Raw genomic sequence first — 20,312 nt, 5'->3', positions numbered from 1 at the left:
TATGTATGAAAGGATGTTTGCATCATTCATGTCTGAATATTGCCAGTCAGAGGACCATTACGTAATTTTTGTTCAATTCATCTGCAATGCTGTTTTCTATAATTTTATGCACATTATCTGTTCAGTTTATAATCTGTTTCTTGGGTGTGTATTATTTAAATCTTCAGGTAGGTTATTCTATTCGGTTTGAAGACTGTACATCTGAGAAAACTATTCTGAAATATATGACTGATGGAATGCTACTGCGAGAATTCTTGGGTGAACCTGATCTAGCAGGCTACAGGTTTGTTTGGAACAGTAATTAAACATATTTATTTCAACAATAAAGAAAAGTAGCTTTGGTTCTAATCGACTGTTTTGTTATTCAGTGTTATGATGGTTGATGAGGCCCATGAGAGAACCCTTTCCACAGATGTTTTATTTGGTTTAGTGAAGGTGATCATCTTCTCCCTCTTCTCTGTGGTGGATTTTCTTTCTCATGAATCTGTTTAAACTGCAAAACTTCTTATGTATCTGATAGTGTAGTCTCTAATAGTTCTACATAGTATTTTGCTCCAAAATTATGTGTCGGAATCAGATATTAGAAAATGAATAATGAAGTTTTATCATAGTGTTTGATGTTAGTAGAGGCAGACTGCAATGTAGACAATGAGTATAAATGCAGACATCTAGTGTTCTGTGGTTTGAGTTTAAAATTCAGACATGTTGAGTTCAGAGCATCCATATGTGAAAATAATAGAGAAAAGCCACACACAGATGATTTGCGAAGCACTTCTTGGTGTTGCCTAATTAGCTCTGAGAAATACGTTATGGAGCTAGGATTTTTCTGGGAGTTGTTATGCCTTATACTCTAGGACCAATGTTACTTGGGAGAGGGAGCGAAAACGGGAGCGGGAGTGACATTTTCAGAAGCTCCTGGTTTGGGAGCGAATCCCGGAGCGATTTTTTAAAAATATATATATTTTTTATATTTTTTAATTTTTGATACATATATGTCAACAAAAACATGTAGAATGATGAATTAGATATAAAAAACATAAAAAAACATAGATTGATCATTGAACCATATCACATCAATCATCTAGAAGTTATAATCTTCATCAACCATGTCCACAAGTTAGTAAAATACATATTACAACTGCAACATGTTGAGTCTTGTGAATCATGATTCATCAAATTCAATCTTAAAGTTTCAACTTCAAGCTTTCAAAATTGAAAATTCAATATATAACATTTATCATCATTGATCACTAAAGTTGTACTTGTAAGCTAAGTTTAACCATTACAAGAAATAATATCTTAGATATTTCTAAGTCCTAACTTCTAACTGTTAACATGAAATGAAATGTTATAAAATGAAACATGAATAATGAAATGAAATGAAACAACTTTAGTCTTTCACGAAGCATCATATTCATAATTCACAATCATTACCAATGAGTTATAATTGCCAACTTCAAACTTCAAATTTTCATTGTCACAGTCGTATATTGTTTACGAAAAATATCATTATGATATGAAAGAGTCAAGAGTCAAGAGTCAAGGACTCAAGACTCAACAATTATGAAAACTAATAGAAACTAGAAAAGACAAGTAAACTGTAAATCTACATGTGGCCCTTGCCACGAGAGTCTCCAGGAGTATAAGCAGGTCATGGTGGTCTTCTAGGAGTCTCCCGCACAGACCGACGACCAGAACTAGAAGGCACATGCCCTCCATGTGAGGGTGTAGATGGAGGTGGCAACAAAAAAGGAACAAGACTCAGAACTCGAGCACTGCTACTGGATGGTGGAGGTGGAGGTGGCATGGCTACTGCAGCTGCTTCATCTTCATCCCTTTTAAGTTCCTCTTCCAGTTCTTCAAGATGCACTATACCATCCTCCAAATTGTCATCCTCTGGGTGATTGTCTCAAATTTTATATGTGGGATCCTCATAAGCCCAATCACAGTAATGACTCAACAACCTCAAGTTGTAGTGCACATAAACCAAGCTTTCGGCTTGGTTTTCATTGAGTCTGTTTCTTTTCACATTATGTATGAAGCTGTAGGTGCTCCAACACCTCTCTGCAGAAGAAGTATTTACAACCTGTGATAGAACTTTTTTTGCCAATTTTGGCAAAAGTCCATGGCCGCCATATGTTTCCCACCATGTGAGAGCATCAAACCTGTCTCTGTCTTCCATTGCATGGAAAGTACCAAACAAACCAGTGCCACTGAAGTATTTGCCTATTTCAAGGCGCACAACTACACATTCCTCCCTGTCAGGTATCAACTTTACTAATGCTTGCAAATATCCATTAGTTACCTCTGCGTCTAAATGGGGTTTGGTCCTAATCCCACCCCTTGGTGCAGGTTGGCCCAACCAAGATGTAGAGTAGTATTTTGGCGTAAGGATATACGCCAAGCAATGTAGTGGAAGATTAAGTTTATTCCACCGTTCACACACACAATCATGAATTGGTTTGTACAAGTCGGGATCTCTGTTATGAAAAATATCTTTTCTTTGCCCCAACATGGTTTCCATTTGCTCATACACCTCACCAATCACTGGTTTATCTGTATCTGCAAACCGAATCATGTGATAAATGGGCTTGGTGAAATCCAATACTTGCCTCACACTTGTCCAAAACTGACCATCAAGAGCGACCTCCTCCACCAGTTCAAAACCTCGCATGTCAGCTGCATTTGTAGCCCTTTCCTTTAATACCTGCCAATGTGGACTTGATACCATGCTAGCCAATGACTCTCTTACCTTAGAAAGGCGCATGAAGGTGAGGTAATACTGGTCTTCGCAATCTTCAACAACTCCAATCTCGAGTGACTGTGGAAAAGGCCATGGGTATTGCTATGATTTGTAATAAATTTTATCATTTGTTTGCCTTTCTTGTACAAATCACCAATCCATTTGTGTTGTGCATTTTTGTTCTTGACAACATCATGCATCAGAAGGTTCAATGTGTGAACCAAACATCCAGACCAAAATATGTTGGGGTATTTATCCCAATGTTTTACAACTCGGACTCGGACTCGGACTCGGCCGAGGATCGACTCCGACTCGGACTCCGACTCGGCAATGACTCGGCCGGCTCGATTTCAATGACTCGGTCGTTGTAAAAAATACATTAAATATTTATTTTTTTTATAAAAAAACATAATTTTAAATATTTTAAACATAATTTTAAAGATTTTCATTCAAGTTTCCAAACACACAACATTATAATATACATGGAAGACAACATACGATCAAAGTAGGCTCATGAACCAATCCATTATATCAAAATGGTACCCAATGGCAATAGTAAATACATAGTCAACTGTAGTCTGTCATACATGATCAAAGACTCAAGAGTACGGGAAAGGCTTCCATACATGATTAAGACTCAAGAGTACTAAACAATTGGAGATAGGCTGCCAAGGTGACAGTGGCAGCCAATCTCTTGTTGCCCTGAGGTCTGGATTTGTCTAGTGAGGCTCTGCACTAGGCCTGCTAGATTTTGCAGCAATGGGATGAACAGTCATGATACATTAAAAAAACATTCCGAGGGAACTTCCATTAAAAACAGAGTGTCTTTAATTGGTATGTTTTGTCTTATGTCTAGGATCATTTGAGGAATGGCATTACCATACATCTGTTCTGGTATAAGGCTGTTACTGTTAGACAGAGGTGTTAGGGCCATATTTTTTTTAAAGAAAAAGAAAAAGAAGGAATTGTATCACTTGCATTTGAATATTCTCTGATGTTTGTAACAGCCCTTTCCCTTAATGTTGTTTGAGGGTTAATTTCAAGACCATAATTGCAAGCCCAATATGCTGTCAAATACCCTGAGAAATCTATATATGCTGGGTGCTAGGAAGAGACTTGTTCTATGCATGAAATAGTAATTTGTATAGTATTTGAAGTTACGAACAAGAATTCCCATTTACAGCAACATTTGATTGAGTTTTCCATGTAGTATATTGTGTAATGAGTAACCCCAGTAATTTTCCATAAAACTCAGATTGGTATAGGATTGCACCAAATTGGATGCGTGTTTGAAGCATCAAATGAGACCTTGATCACCAGCTGTCCAATAACACCTCCTTAATCAGTTTCCAGCCCAATCAATATTTGAAATCCACAAACCCAACTTAACTTTACAAAATATCAGCAAAAAAATGAATTTTTTTTATTAAAATCGCTGCCCAGCCGTCCTTTCTATGACTCGGCCGAGTCAATACGGACCCGGCCGGGTTGACCGAGTCAGCTATGACTCGGCCGAGTCATAGCTGACTCGGTCAGCCGAGCCGGGTCATGGGCCGGGTCACTGTTTTGGCAAATGAAACGGTCCGAAACGGCCGTTTCGGTTTCAACTCGGCCGTTTCGTAAAACACTGATTTATCCTCAATAATTGCTCCCGCTGCCTTACAATTAGGAGCATTATCAGTGATGACTTGGATGACATTGTATGGTCCAATACGGTCAATTGTTTCAAGTAATGCTTCTGCAATGTTGATGGCGGTCCTGAACTTGTCTGAGTAATCATGTGCAGTTAGAAAGATGGCACCACTAATAGACACAACAACAACACTTATTAATGGCTTGCCTTTTACATTTGTCCATCCATCAGATACAATGGACACCCCATGGTCAGTCCAAGAACTTGTCATTCTATTCAAAGAATGTGATATTTTTGCCTTTTCATGATCAAGTCCAACGGTTCGTGCCTTGTCATACCCAGGGCTCTTGTATCCTTTAGGGGTATCATTTATGGCAGAAACCATTTCGTGCCAATAAGGTGAGCGAAGAACATTGAATGGTATCCCACATGCATAGAGAAACCTGTAAACCTTTGAATCCACATCATTCCTACACCCCTCATCAAGGAAATCTGATATGGTTCTACGCCTTAAAGCTGATGACCCTGTGCCTCCATATCCACTGCCTTGGGAGGATGCTGAAGGAGTTATTTGTCCTTGTGATTGTGAGCTTGGTTCAAAGAAACCCCTTGATTTTTTAGATTTGTATTGGGCTTCCTCCTCTTCCCTTATGTATTTGGCTCTATCCGCTGCTGACACCGCTGGACAAGTTTTGATTCCTATTTGTTTATCTCCATCCCATGGCCTTTTCCTGCAGAGGTGTTTTCCAGCACATGTGTATGAACCTATATAATTATTGTTGCAATGGGGGCAATGAAATTTAGTGGTTCCACCCCTCTCCCTGCTTAAGGCCTGTTAACATATTTCCACAATGGGGTTTGGTCTTGTTTAGTTTTTTGAGAGTCATGTTCACCCTCCTCTAGCTCCTCCTCACCGAGGTTTTCATCAAATCCACTTTCTCCAGCTTCTTCATCCCCCTCTTCATTTTGGCCCCTCCGTTTCCTACTCTCCAGCACCATAATAACCATAAAAGGGACCAAGAAGAGGAAAATGCCAAGAAATATAGCCAGGTCCATGATGTTTGATATTTGTAGGCTTCTGAATCTGCAAAATTTAATGGGAATGGGAATGGGAATATGAATGAGAAAATTAATTTAATTTATTTAGATTAATTAATTTAATTTATTTAGATTAATTAATTTAATTAATTTAGATTAATTAATTTAATTTAGATTCATGATTTTTGTACTAAATAAAGTTAATAAACTAAACTAAACTAAATTAAACTAACTAAACTAAACTAAATTACTACCTAACTAAGGTTTAAAATACTAAATTACTAAGTTACTAACCTCTTTGCAGGCTTGCTCCTTGCTCCTCGCTTCTCCTCGCTCCTTTGCTCTTGCTCTCTAGCTAAACTCAACTCATTCAAGTGATAATGAAATGTTTTTTTGCCCCTTTGTGATTTTAAAACATAATTTTTTTAAAAAATAATTTTTTTTCGCGTCCGTAATTTTTTTCCGCGCTGAACACTCAAGGCGTCGCTCGAATCACTCCCGAAGCGAAATTTTAATGCTCGAGAGCGATCGCTCCCTGATCGCTCCCGAGCTATAATTTTCGCTCCGGGAGCGATGCTCCCGATTTTGGCAAGGAGCATGGATTGGGAGCGGGTTCGAGGGGGGGGGGTTGAGCGGGTTCGAGGGGGGGGGGCGCTCCCCCGCAACTCTGTGTAGGACTATATGGCAACCCTGATGGAAAGGGAATCACAGTCTTATGTGATCCTTGTGAGTTTTTCTCAAACAAGCATAATGCAATGTCTCATTACATGGTAGGAGAAGAAAATTACATTACAAAAATCCCAAATAATTAACAATTAACTAATATATTAAACACTTCATTATTACATCACTTTGTTAATGAGACTTATTATACATTATTATACATCTAAGTCTTAAACAACATGTCTATGTTTTAAATATGATTGTTATCTCTAACAGCGTTCCATAATGGTCATTTTACTTGTTTGATCAAACTACAAAAATAATAGCTTTGGACATGCAAGATATTTGCAGTCCACAAGATAAGATATTCAAAACAACCATTGGAAGTGAACTATTTGTTAAATTTCTAATAGCAGCCAGATTTATTTTTTCACGGCAATTTAATTTATCTCTAATTTGTTATTTATTTTCCCAAATAATAATTGAATGACCGAAAAATAAAATCACTGGTATCTTTAACTTCTAGAATTAAAAATATGCAGCAGAAATAAACCAGAGAGATCAATCACACATTGCAAAAATTAATTAACCCACAAACAATTCTCTGTCATTTCATTATCTAGAAAATATGGGTTTTTTGAGCCACAAAGATACAAGGAGAAATACAATCTGGAACCTGAAACTTGCTTGCTTTAGAATGAATTCAGCCCAAGTAAATCAACGTCAAGGAAATCTGCTTCCAGATGAAATTTCTTTGAAGAAATTGACCTCCAACAATCAGATCTGTGCCCTCCAGCAACTTGATTTGTGCCTTGCCACTAATGCACACGAGAGAAACCCCAACACCTCAGCAACTTGGTTTCCTCCAGACAAACTCGATCTCCTTGTAGCAATTCGGCCTTGCTATTTCCTCAAACTCGACTCTCTTCAACTCACTCAAACTCACTTGTACTTCATCCTTCTTTGTGCACTGGTCACGAAGCCACTCGCACTGCAAAGAGAATTGCTCTCTCTCGTGATGACTTGCTCACACACTTGTGCTCGTCGTTGTGTCTTCACCTCCATCGCTAGCCTTCATTTCTAATCTTATTTGAGTCCAAATCCCAAACCCCAATCTCCTCTCTAGAAACATCTTGATTTTTTTTTTCTAGAAACATTTTGAAGGTTCCTTCTAGAAACATTTTGAAGATCAACAGTTGCGATTATTTCTAAGTCACTTAAATAATTAAATTATTTATTGTACTTTTCCTAAGTTAGATTTAGGAAAGAAAACTTAAATCACTAGAATAGACAAATAATATCTTCCACATGCTAAGACACCAAACAATTTTAGAAGACCTTCCAATGCTACTCACATCAAGATTCAACACTATTTTATGCTCCATCATCCTTTGAATCGTGTATTTTAAATATTAATTATTAATTTATAATTTACGACCCTTGTTTCTTGCTCAAATGTAGCTAGGAGGGAATGAAGACCAAATTGCCCAATGGACAAGGCACCTACTATTTTTTTTCAAATTTGCAAGTCCAATAGGGCAATTTTGCCCCTTCTTCTTTCTATTCTTCTATCTTCTCCCTCCTCTATCTTTGTGCAAATTCTGTACCCCCAATGATAAATAATTGAGTGAGTTTTTTCACTCATATCCTCTAAAACTATTAATAATAATTTTTTTTCCATAGAATGGGCATTTTTAATTAAATTTTATGTATAAGATAAAAAGGTGGTGCTAGGAAATGTTGTTGGGCATATAAGTACTCGATTTTCATCCTTAGAGTACCAACATTACCCTATTGCCCATTTTGTGGTGCAAATGATCAACTTTTCCTCATGAAAATCACTTTTACTCAAAAAGTGAGGAAAAGACATGAAAAATCATATATTAAATAATTGGAAAATAGTTGGAACCCACTTGCCACTCACAAAAGGCGGCCAAGTTGCTACCACCTACGAAAGGTGTTGGGACCTGCCCTCCCCTCACAAAAGGAGGTCGAGTTGGCAACCGTACATGGAGGATGAGTTGGGCCCACACAACCACCTTTTCTTCACATGGACACTTGGAGGAATGCATGCATTGTGGGGCCTATGCGTGGACACTTAGGCTCATACACTTCCCTCATTTGGCAACTCATCTTTATCCTCTCTTTCCATAAATCGGAGCTCTCTCCTCCATTGTAAACTAGTGTTGTTGAGCTAGAGCTTGGGGAAGTGCTGTTGCTTTGCAATTGTCGATCGTTTTGTTGTTGGAATCATGATTGCAGTTAGACCAAAACCCGCAGGCATCAGTCTCTGCTACAATTGCTAGAGTTAGGATCAACAAGAGGCAGTTAGTCCATGTTGTGAAACACACGGGGAGTGCTAAACCCATTGTCCAACAATATCCCCCGAGCATGAGCTCGGTGAGTTTCGAACTCTAGACTTGTTGCTCTGATACCACTTGTTGAAATCACAATTGTTGTTAGACCAAAAGTTGTAGGCATTAGTCTCTGCTACAATCGCCAGAGTTAGGATCCACAAAAGGCGTTTAGTCCATGTCGTAAAACACACGGGGAATGATGAACCCAATTTCCAACATTTGTTAATAAAAAAAGATTTGGAGGCTTATGGTGTGTGAATTTGTGTGGTTGCTTGTGTGAAATTATGGTTACCCAGAAACTGCTATGTTGACAATTTTGGAAGCGCCAACAGGTGAGGGGGTCTCCCTTGTATGAAATCCCGATTAGACCTCAAACCGTTTGGGATAGGAGTCCCATTCAGAATATAGGCCTGACCGCTTGTTATCGCTCAAACTAGCTGGGTCGAGGGAAACAATGGAGCGATAGTTCACTGTCACCTCAACTAAGGCTCCCCGCTCCTTACAGACTTTCACCAATGGGAGGAGTCTCGGTGTAAGGAGAATCACTAGGGAGAATGGATAGAGAGTGATTCTTAAGGCCTATTGACAAGAGATGCTCAATTAGATAGGTTGCTTGCTTGAGAAGCAAGGTGGAAGGCTCTCTAGGAAGGGCTAAAGGGATTCTCAAGGCTAGTGTTTTGGAATATATCTTATCAAGGAAGTCCCTAGACTCGAAAATCCTTATGGGGACTTGGCTTCTATGTGATCTTTGTGGAGTTAGAGTTAACAAGTTGCGGGACCACAAAGGACCACATGAACCCAACCTATTGCGTTTCACAGAATGAATAAAACCATAGGTGCTCCAATTCCTTTCCACTGATGAAGAGCTTGCCAGTTGTGAGAGGACACAAATGGCAAGGTTTTGTTAATGTACACCATTTTCTCCATGACAAATCCACCACCTAAGTATATTCATGGTGCTTCTCTCCTCCAAAGATGATATATTTGAATAATCATCTAATCCTGCAACAAAACTGACAAATTCTTCCTTTACGTCCCCGTGTAGATTAGATGGAAATATTCTCATAAGGGGTTTTTTCACCCCACTAGCCACCTCCCTATCCTTATGGGGTGCCTTCCTCTTCCCATTGCTTTGAGCAATAAGCTCCTCATCATAATATTTGGGGTTCAAGGCATGTGCTAAAGTGTGCAATGGAGTGTTGAAATTGTTCCACCTATCAATAATGATTTTCTTGACTAAATCAACAAAATGATCTTCAACAAAGAAAAGCTGTGGAGACTCTTGTGAAATGATTTCCATAGTTTTCTCAACCGTGGAATCCATGCCATCATATACCTCTCCTAAGAAAGGTTGGTCAGTGTCAACATTGTGAAGAAGCTCAAATGCAGTGGTTGTGAACTTCAGCAAGAAATTTCTCTCGCTCCACCAGTCCTCATCAAGGCACAATCTATGCACTATATATCCCCTCTCTGAATCTGCTTATTGTCTCCACTCAACCCAAAGTTGACTCACCATAATAGAAACTAAAGCTTGCTTAAACTCAACAAGGCGACACAACATCAGGGAGTTTGAGGCATATCTTGTCTCAACAACTTTTAACAAATCCAAATTGGAGTAATCTCGAAATATTTTTTGAGATTTGTGGTGGTTGGTGATGAAATTAACAATCTCCCTTGCTTTCGTGTGATTTCCTTTATCCATGGAACTTTGTTGTCAATCTCCTCTAAGATCATATTCAAACCATGGACAATGCAGGATGTCCAAAAGATGTGGTCATACCTCCCCTCAATAATTAAACCTGTAGCTTTGCAAACTGGTGCATTATCCGTGATAACTTGGACCACCCTATTAGGCCCTATTTGTTCAATAGATTTTATAATAACATCAGCAATGAATTGTGCATCTTTTACCTCTCCAGAGTAGTCTTCCGCCTTTAAACACATTGCTCCTTTGGGGGAAGTGGCAGTGATATTTATCAATGGTTTGTGCCTTGTATCTGTCCATCCATCTGAGACTATGGTAACCCCAGAGCTACTCCAAGAAGAACGAATTGGTGATAAGATATTTTCCACAAGATGCTTCTCATTTTTGAGAAGTTGAGTTTTGACTTTCTCATAGTTGGGCTCCTTGTATCCTTGAGGAGCTTTGTTAATTGCCCTTATGATGTCTTGCCAGTAAGGAGAGCGAAAAACATTGAATGGGATACCACATGCATAGATGCACCTAGCCACTCTGGAATCAATTTCTTCTCTTGCTTGCACAATCACGAATTAAGCAATTCTGCTATCTTGAACTGAAGCGAACGCCCCTCTGGTATTTTTGGATGGTGGTTGTTCATGTTGTTGAGTGGCACTAGCTCTCCTCTTCCTTGCTTCAACTACAATCCTTGGTTCAATGTTAGGTGGAGCTTGAGGAGTAGCTTGACTATGCTCATCATGCCTTCTTTTAATTCCATCCACCTCATCTTGCTCTCTTTGATATGCCCTCCTTGCCAATGGGTTTGCTGTTTTTGTGCAACCTGCAATCCCCTGTCCTCCATGCAAAAGATGTGCCTTCACTTTTGGGTAGGAGCCCTTGTACGAATTATTGCAAAGATTACATTGCCATTCCCATGAGCCACCACCTCCATATTTTTGAAGCTTTTGAACAAGCCTCGAAGAGGATAATATTTAGCCCTTGGGTTGGACTTGGGGCTTGAACTTGCACCTTGGTTGGAAGCCATTGCTGTGAAGAAAAATTAGAAAACAAATCTATAAAGCAAAAACGTTTTTCATATATTTGGAAGCATAAATCCTCGAAAAATAGAAGAAATCGTAGGAAAAAACTAAGAAAATGAATGCTTCTTACCCAAACTAATTTTTTGTAGCTGAAACTAACCCAAAATGCCAAAAAAGACGAGAAATATGGCTATGGTTGAGCCAAAAACCAAGAATGCTGTAGCCAGGAATTCTACACTCCAAATTTGCTGCAATCTCCTTTGCTGACTATTGAAAATGTTGATTTGGGGTAACATTGTTTGTGCTCTAGCCATTAAAATTAGTGAAGAGGTTAAAGCACATGAGATCTCCAAGACCCAGAAATGGTTTCAGGAAATTCTACCCGGTGAAGGAGATAATAAAATAATAAATATTTTTAATGGGTTCCTAAGTCTAAAGTTAGGAAAATAAAAATCTTAATGGGTATTAATATAAAATTGGTTAGAAGGTTCTAAATGACATGGATCAAGCCAAATCTAATCTTAGCCATTGATTAGAGATGTAATCTCGACCGTTGTGAAGAAATTTCTGTTTTCCCACACCGGTTTTCAGTTTCTCCTTATTTCTCCCATGTAGTTAAATGCCCATTCCCATAACCATACATTTAACAGACTGAAAAAAATAAATATTGCTGAAAACACAAATTCTGGAAATTTTTCAGAATGCTGGAAATTGCAGAATTAAAAATCAGCAATCAAAAACAGCCATTAAAACACATTAAAACACTGATATTTTTGGTCAACTTGACCCTGGAAAAACCCCCTACAACTCTTGGGGAAAACCAGTTTGAGAGCTCTTCTTTATTTCTGAAAATTGCCTTTTTACAGTGAGAATTATTTAGCAAAAATCAGCAAGCAAATTTACAACTTATCTCCTTTCCCGTGCCTCACAGCAATCTGGAAATTACAGCAAACAGGACAGCAATAAATGCTGTACGGCCTCCGTTTTGTGTGCAGAAAAATCAGCAAACTGCTCCTCGATTTTTGTGCAAAAATCTGCCTTTCACTATGTGCTGAATCAGCTGTACAAATCTGCTCAACTGCTGCCTTGGAATGTGTGCCAAGCTGCTGTCTCCTTCTCCTCCCTGCTCAGAAATCTCTCTTGCTCTCCTTCTCCCAATCTGCTCATGAAAGAATGAATGACCTTTTCCTCCTTTAATATAACTCCAAGTGACTTTTGGGTGATCCAAGTGACTTTTGGGTGATCTCTAAATCCAATGGCTGAAATAGATTTAGATCAATGGCTGAGATTAAATGCTCATTTAAATCTCACTTTCTATTTTTTAATTCACCCCACTTTAATAAAGACCCACTTAGTCATTTATTTCCAAAGTCACTTTTCCTTTCTAATTTTTCATTGACTTTATAAAAGTCACTTTAAAATTAGACTTAATAACTTTATCACTTAAAGTCACTTTTAAATTAGATTTAACTTTATAAAATTATAAAGTCACTTTAGGAGAAAAATTAAATTCTTTTGGACACTTTTCCCTAGGCCAAAGATCAAAGCCTAAGGGAACCACCTGTCCTCCGGTACCAAATTTCAACACTCCCTCTTACCGAGGAAGGTGTTCCTCACCACACCCATCTTGTCCCTGAAGTAGACATGCTTGCCCCGTGGTAAGGCTTTGGTAAGGATATCTGCAATCTGCTCATCAGTGGAAATATACTCAAGCTTCACAACTCCCTTCTGAACATAGTCTTTGATGAAATGATATCTGATCCCGATATGCTTTGACCTGTCATGAAATACTGGATTCTCCGTGAGTTTAATGCAACTCTGATTATCACAGTAAATCACTGAAGGTCTCAACGGCTGACCAAATAAGCCAAACAACATCTTGCGAAGCCAGATGGCCTCACAACTAGCTAGACTGGCTGCCATATACTCTGCTTCCGCTGAACTCAGTGCTACTGATTGCTGCTTCCGGCTGAACCATGACACTACTGCTGAACCCAACCCAAAACAACACCCTGAAGTGCTCTTCCTATCAGAAGCACAACCTGCCCAATCAGAATCAGTGTATCCTGCCAATCTCACTCCATCTCCCTGCCTGTAGTCCAGACCATAATCCACTGTCCCCTGCAAGTACCGCAAAATGTGTTTTGCAGCCACCCAGTGAACCTTCCTAGGCTCACACATAAACTGACTCATCGTGTTGACTGCAAAACAGATATCTGGTCTAGTGTTGACCAAATACATCAATGAACCAATCAGCTGCCTGTACAATGTGGGATCCACCAACTCGGAATCCGAAGCATGAAGCTTCTTCCAGTTGGTGATCATCGGTGTCGACATGGGTCTACAATCCTCCATGTGGAATCTGCTAAGGATGTCCACAATATACTTCCCCTGCCCCAGGAAGAAATGCCCCTCCTCCTGCCACACCTCCAAACCCAAAAAGTAATGCATCAAGCCGATGTCCTTCATCTCAAACTCCGCCGCAAGATCTCTCTTGCAGTGCTCTATGAGTCTCTCTGCACCTGTAATGATCAAGTCATCCACATACAGCACCAGAATGAGAGGCTCCTCACCAATCACAATAAAGTAAAGGTTCGGATCTGCCTCACTCTTTGTGAAACCCATCCCCTGCAAGTATGCATCTATCCTGGAGTACCAAGCTCTGGGAGCTTGCTTCAGGCCATAAAGGGCCTTCTTCAATCTGCACACATGGGACTCCTTCCCATGCACCTCAAAGCCCTGTGGCTGCTCAATGTACACCTCCTCCTGTATGAAGCCATTGAGAAATGCGGTCTTCACATCCATCTGGTGGATCTTCCAACCCATCTCTGCTGCTATCGATATAATGGAGTGGATCGAAGTATATCGAGCCACGAGAGTGAAGGTCTCCTCATAATCAACTCCCTCTACCTGGGAGAACCCTCTAGCCACAAACCTCGCTTTGAATTTCTCAATGCTGCCATCTGCAGCATGCTTTACCTTGTAAAGCCATCTGGAAGTAACCACGGATTTGCCCTCAGGCCTCGGCACCACCTCCCAAACATCATTCTTCATGATAGAAGAATACTCCTCCTGCATGGCCTCTCTCCAGACCTGCTGGCTAGCTGCCTCCTCATAGCTAGAAGGCTCAGAGTCAAGGATGCTGGTAACCATCGCCATATAGCTACAAAACCTCTCAGGTGGTCTACTCTCTCTGACCGGCCTCTTCGGCTCAGCAACAGATGTGGCATCTCTCAAGGTGTCCTGAAGCCACTTGGGCTTCCTCTTCCCTGAGCATGCTTCTCCCATAGGAGAATGAAGCTCCTCCTCCTCATCACCATCAGTAGCCTGAACTCCTGACTGTCTGTCTGCTGTCCTCCTGTCTGCACCTGAACCTGTAGAAGCTGAGGTACCGTGTGAACTGTCCATCAATGGACTCCCTAGTGAACTGCTCTGCATGCTGCCCGGAGCACCACCCCTCTGGCTCGGCGAGCCACTGCTCACTGACGGACCTGACATCCTCATAGATGTACCTCCGGATCCTCCTGATCCCTGCCCATTGGATCCCTGCGACTGAATCAACTGCTGTTGAGGGTCTGGTTGATCTAGATACTCTAACTCCCGTGACCTCTTAAAGGCCCTGTCCTCCTCGAACTTCACATCCCGTCTGACAACAACTCTCCTCTGTGCAGGAATGTAAATCCGAAAGGCCTTTGAGGTCTCACTGTAGCCCACAAAGATACCCTTCTCTGCGGTGGGCTCTAGTTTGGTCCTCTTCTCCTTGGGTATATAGGAGTATGTAATGCATCCAAAGATATGAAGATGACCAAGATCAGGCTTCTTCCCAGAGAAAGCCTCCTCCGGAGTCATGTGCCCCAAGGCACGATGCGGACTCCTGTTCTGCAAGTAAACAGCTGTGTTGCAGGCCTCTGCCCACAAGAACAATGGCAACCCCTGATCATGTAACATGGATTTGGCAGCCCCTATGATGGATCTGTTCTTCCTCTCCGCAACCCCGTTCTGCTGGGGGTTGTAAGGGATTGTGAACTCCCTCCTAATGCCTGCCTCCGCACAATAGTCAACAAACTCTCCAAGGGTGTACTCTCCTCCATTGTCCGACCTCAAGGACTTGATCTTTCGACCTGTCTGTGTCTCCACAAGAGCTCTGAACTCCTGAAACCGCTTTGAAGACCTCACTCTTGGTCTTCAAAAAATAAATCCAGGTCCTCCTGGAGTGATCATCAATGAATAACACATAGTACTCATATCCACTCAAGGAAACATGAGACATTCGACCGCTCACATCGGAATGAATCAAATCAAGTATCCCCGTCGCTCTGCTGTCACTGCTGGGAAAAGGGGATTTGGCAAATTTGCCCATCGCACAACCTCTGCAAGTATCAAAGTGATCAGTACTGAAATCTGGCACACCTGTAGTGATCTCTCGCAATGTCCTCAAGGCTCCATGATACATGTGTCCCATCTTGCGGTGCCAAATCTCACACAGCTCAGAACTGCTAGCTTTGCTGTCGGTACTACTGCTCAGTGCCAAAAGGGGCTGAAATGCAAACTTGTACACCTTTGCATGGCGTACACCTATCACTCTAGCTGAATCAGCTGGAGCGCCCCTGGGATACATCAACACCTGTCCTCCCCTGAACAGTACCTCATATCCTCTGTCCTCCAAAGCTGAGACGGATATGAGGTTCTTCCTCATCCCTGGCACATAAAGAACCTCTGACACCTTCAAGGGAGGTTTGGACTCCCTCTGAAATGTCACTGTCCCCACCCCGACTGCTCTAACAACTTTGTCATCACCGAGTACTACCTCAATATCAGTGCCACTCTCTGAAAGCTCTGAGAAGTACTCACGGACTCCTGTCATATGACGTGAAGCCCCACTGTCCACATACCAGATACCTGAAGATGCTCCGCTAATCGAGGAAAAAGCATGCTCCCTCTGAACCTGTGTGGCAGGTGATCCTGCACTAGAGGACTCACATGTAGTGAACGCAAACTCCCGGTCAAAACGACCTGCAAAGTCCTCAATCTCAGCTGAAGCTGCCACATCCTGATTCTTCCCCTTCTTATTCTTCTTCTCCGGACACACAACTGCATAGTGTCCCATCTTTTGACAATTCCAACACTTCACCTTGGAATAGTCCTTCTGTGTGTTCCCCTGTTTACCTTTACCTTTGCCTTTGCCCCCACCACTGCTTGTGGAAGCCTGCTTCTTCCCTTTGCCTTTCTTGCCTCCTGCCACCAGTGCTACATCCTCATCCTGCTCAACTGGCTTGGCTGCCCCAAGCTGTCCTTTCCTGATCTCTGTCTGAATGCAATCATCCCAAAACCTCTCCGATGTGGGAAGGGTCTCACGTGCACAAACCCCATCAGCAAAGTTCAACCATGAACGGGGGAGGCCATTCACTGCAATACGCACCAACTCAGTGGATGGAATGGCCTCTCCAATCGCTGCCAACTCATCTCTCACATTAGTAATCTTTGTGAGATATCCAGCTGCACTATCAGTACCCATCTTAATGTTCTTCAGCTTCTCCTTCAGGACCATCTTCCGGTTCTCATTGGTACTCTGGTAGAGATTGGACAATGTTGTCCACATCTCATGGGCATTGCTCTTTCCTCTCACATGAGGAATGCAATGGTCTTTGATTCCGTCTAGAATCAGCCTCTTACCCTTATTGTTCTTCTTTTTATACTCATCCAACTTAGTAACATCAGTGGGCACAACAACAGGGTTCTGTGCGGTATGCACCATGATATCCTAGACTTCTGCCTCCTCAAAGATACTTTGCATTCTCTCCTTCCAAACACTGTAATTTATATGCCCATCCAGCCTATCCTCCACCCTCAATCCCAATGACATCCTGCTGTCCTAAAACTGAAAAATAGCACTGCTGTAGTAAAGATAAAATTGTTGTTTATGAAAAAACCAGCTTGCTGGAATTTTCTGAGTGAAAAATCAGCAACTGTAATTTTTCCTTTTGCTGTCCCAAACTGTCCTTCAGCACTCAAGCTCTGATACCATGAAGAAATTTCTGTTTTCCCACCCCGGTTTTCAGTTTCTCCTTATTTCTCCCATGTAGTTAAATGCCCATTCCCATAACCATACATTTAACAGACTGAAAAAAATGAATATTGCTGAAAACACAAATTCTGGAAATTTTTCAGAATGCTGGAAATTGCAGAATTAAAAATCAGCAATCAAAAACAGCCATTAAAACACATTAAAACACTGATATTTTTGGTCAACTTGACCCTGGAAAAACCCCCTACAACTCTTGGGGAAAACCAGTTTGAGAGCTCTTCTTTATTTCTGAAAATTGCCTTTTTACAGTGAGAATTATTCAGCAAAAATCAGCAAGCAAATTTACAACTTATCTCCTTTCCCGTGCCTCACAGCAATCTGGAAATTACAGCAAACAGGACAGCAATAAATGCTGTACGGCCTCCGTTTTGTGTGCAGAAAAATCAGCAAACTGCTCTTCGATTTTTGTGCAAAAATCTGCCTTTCACTATGTGCTGAATCAGTTGTACAAATCTGCTCAACTGCTGCCTTGGAATGTGTGCCAAGCTGCTGTCTCCTTCTCCTCCCTGCTCAGAAATCTCTCTTGCTCTCCTTCTCCCAATCTACTCATGAAAGAATGAATGACCTTTTCCTCCTTTAATATAACTCCAAGTGACTTTTGGGTGATCCAAGTGACTTTTGGGTGATCTCTAAATCCAATGGCTGAAATAGATTTAGATCAATGGCTGAGATTAAATGCTCATTTAAATCTCACTTTCTATTTTTTAATTCACCCCACTTTAATAAAGACCCACTTAGTCATTTATTTCCAAAGTCCCTTTTCCTTTCTAATTTTTCATTGACTTTATAAAAGTCACTTTAAAATTAGACTTAATAACTTTATCACTTAAAGTCACTTTTAAATTAGATTTAACTTTATAAAATTATAAAGTCACTTTAGGAGAAAAATTAAATTCTTTTGGACACTTTTCCCTAGGCCAAAGATCAAAGCCTAAGGGAACCACCTGTCCTCCGGTACCAAATTTCAACACGTTGAAGACTCAATAGGAAAAGTATAAGAGGAGGCTTGAGGGTCAGTTCGAGATACACCAGATTGATCAGTCAGTTCAATTTTCTAGAGTGGGGTTTGCTATGAGAAATTGAACCAGTGATCAGAGTTGTAGCGAGGGGTAGTGAGTGCATAGTAGAGAGGCAGAGATAGTGCCAGAAGACCAGCGCAGAGATAGAGAGGTAGATGTAGAGCCAACATAAGCTACGCAGAGGGCCAGAGTGACTGCACAAAGGGCCTGCGTGAGTGACACAGAGGTTGCAGAAGTGACGCAGAGGGCTAGAAAGGCTGCACAGTGCATCAGGAGGCTGATGCAGAGGGTTCTAGGCTGATGCAGAGGCCAGGAGGGTTGACGCTAAGCCTCAGAGAGACGTTGGAGAGAGTTTCGTGGAGCAGACTTTCCGAATATTTGCTTCCGACGAGAGGTATTACTGCCAAATAGATTTCTCTATAGGGTGAGCCAGTTTGGCACCCAGTTGTACTCAAGAAAAGATGCTTAATAATAAAATCCTCAGAACTATTGCATCGGTTTTCCCAAGTTGGGTTTTTCAGGGGATGATTGTCCAAAAATAACAGTGTCCCTTGTGTGTTTGTCTATTTCTTTTAGTTGATGATTTGTAGATGGTTGAGGCTGCATTGTGTTTATTTCAATATTTATATGGTTAAATAAATTGTTCAGTAATTAAACAAGTAGGTGAAATAAACCAGATAGTGTGGGAAAATTTCTAACGGGTTAGACTTAGAAATTTCAACATTGTATTGAAGCATTGCAGATCACATGAGAGTTGAAGGCACCAGCTGAATCAGAAAATTTGCAGTAGAAACAACTGTCCCGAGTGACAGAAGCTATTCCTAAGCAGAAAGTATCAGAGAAGGAGTGATGTAGAGGGCCTGCGTCATCATTTTGAGCCAGAGAGAAGCCAACACAAAGACAGAGGAAGATAGAAGAGGCTCACGAGGAGCCATGTCATCCTACTCAGCCAGGGAAGAGTGACGCAGTTAGCCAGAAAAGTGATTCAGCCTTGTCGGGATTGCATAGAGCCAAGGGGCTCAGTTTCTTCAATTGCTAGGGCATAGGAAATTGTGGGTAGATTTTGGAGTGTGAAGCTGGTGGGGTGTTGTTGCTGTTGAGACAGAATAGTACCTAACGGGACGGAACCAATGTAGAGGGAGTCACTACCTAGGCAGATTTCTAGCCAAGAAATCCAGATCAATGTTGAAGGAGCAAAGGAGATTGGAGAGGTACGATTCGACTGTTGGCAAAAGAGAACTTCCAGGAGGGAAGTAGAGACTCGGAAGGAGTTGAAGAGAGAACTTCTAGGGGGGAAGTAGAGACTCAGAGGGAGTTGAAAAGAAGGGTAGAGATGGCAATGAACAGACTGAGGGATTATGACGGGTTGGCGGAGCATCCAACTTTGTCACCTAGAAGGCTCGGATCCTGTCTATTCTGGATAGACATCGCATCAAGGCCTTTGCCTTGAGAACCGTGGCTATCCCAGTCGACCCAGCTAATAACGAAAAGTATGAGGATGCAATGGCCAAGGCTAAGTGCATAATCCTTGATGGGGTCAAGGATCACGTAGTCCAACATATTGCCGAGAAGAATACGACAAAGGAAATGTGGGATACCTTGACGACATTGTATCAAGGCACTTCCGTGCAGAGGAAGATGCAGAAGGGGGAGCAGATAGATCACTTCCTTAAGCAGGTTGCAGGAGATCCAGGACAAACTGACTTCCATAGGGGCCACAACGGATCAAGAGTTACTGGTGAGGACTGCCCTGAATGCAGTCTCCGAGGAGTGCGGGACATTTGTCCAAAGCATTTTGGGTAGAGCGAATCTTTCAGGATGGGAAGAATTGTGGGCAGCTCTTTGCTAAGAAGAGATCAGACGGTTGACCAAGGCGGGAAGTAGAGGTAAAGGAGCTTGCGTCAAGAATGAGGAGGAAGAGGATGTGGCTCTGGCATCTGCGGGGCAGCAAGGGAAGAGGAAGAAAGAGGACCTCTCCAAGATTAATTGCTTCAACTGTGGGATGCTGGGCAATTATGCAACCCAGTGTCATAGGAAGAAGAATAAGGGAGAGGCG

At 41.4% G+C, this 20,312-nt stretch overlaps 1 protein-coding gene across 2 annotated transcripts in view; it reads left to right on the top strand.

Moving 5' to 3' along the window:
* Positions 1-20,312, top strand: part of LOC149212293 (pre-mRNA-splicing factor ATP-dependent RNA helicase DEAH1-like) — a 445,368-nt gene that overhangs the window by 314,490 nt on the left and 110,566 nt on the right. For both annotated transcript variants that reach the window (XM_089391813.1, XM_089391812.1), the window contains 2 exons: positions 168-283; positions 369-435. In XM_089391813.1, coding sequence (XP_089247939.1) covers positions 168-283; positions 369-435 — 183 coding nt within the window. The remainder of the gene's footprint in view (positions 1-167; positions 284-368; positions 436-20,312) is intronic.

The sequence above is a fragment of the Pinus tabuliformis genome, chromosome 1_1 (assembly GCF_031772625.1).
Source record: "Pinus tabuliformis cultivar Carrire ecotype Pingquan chromosome 1_1, CPIR1, whole genome shotgun sequence".
Classification (NCBI taxonomy): domain Eukaryota; kingdom Viridiplantae; phylum Streptophyta; class Pinopsida; order Pinales; family Pinaceae; genus Pinus; species Pinus tabuliformis.
This window is presented reverse-complemented; position numbering and strand designations above follow the sequence as displayed.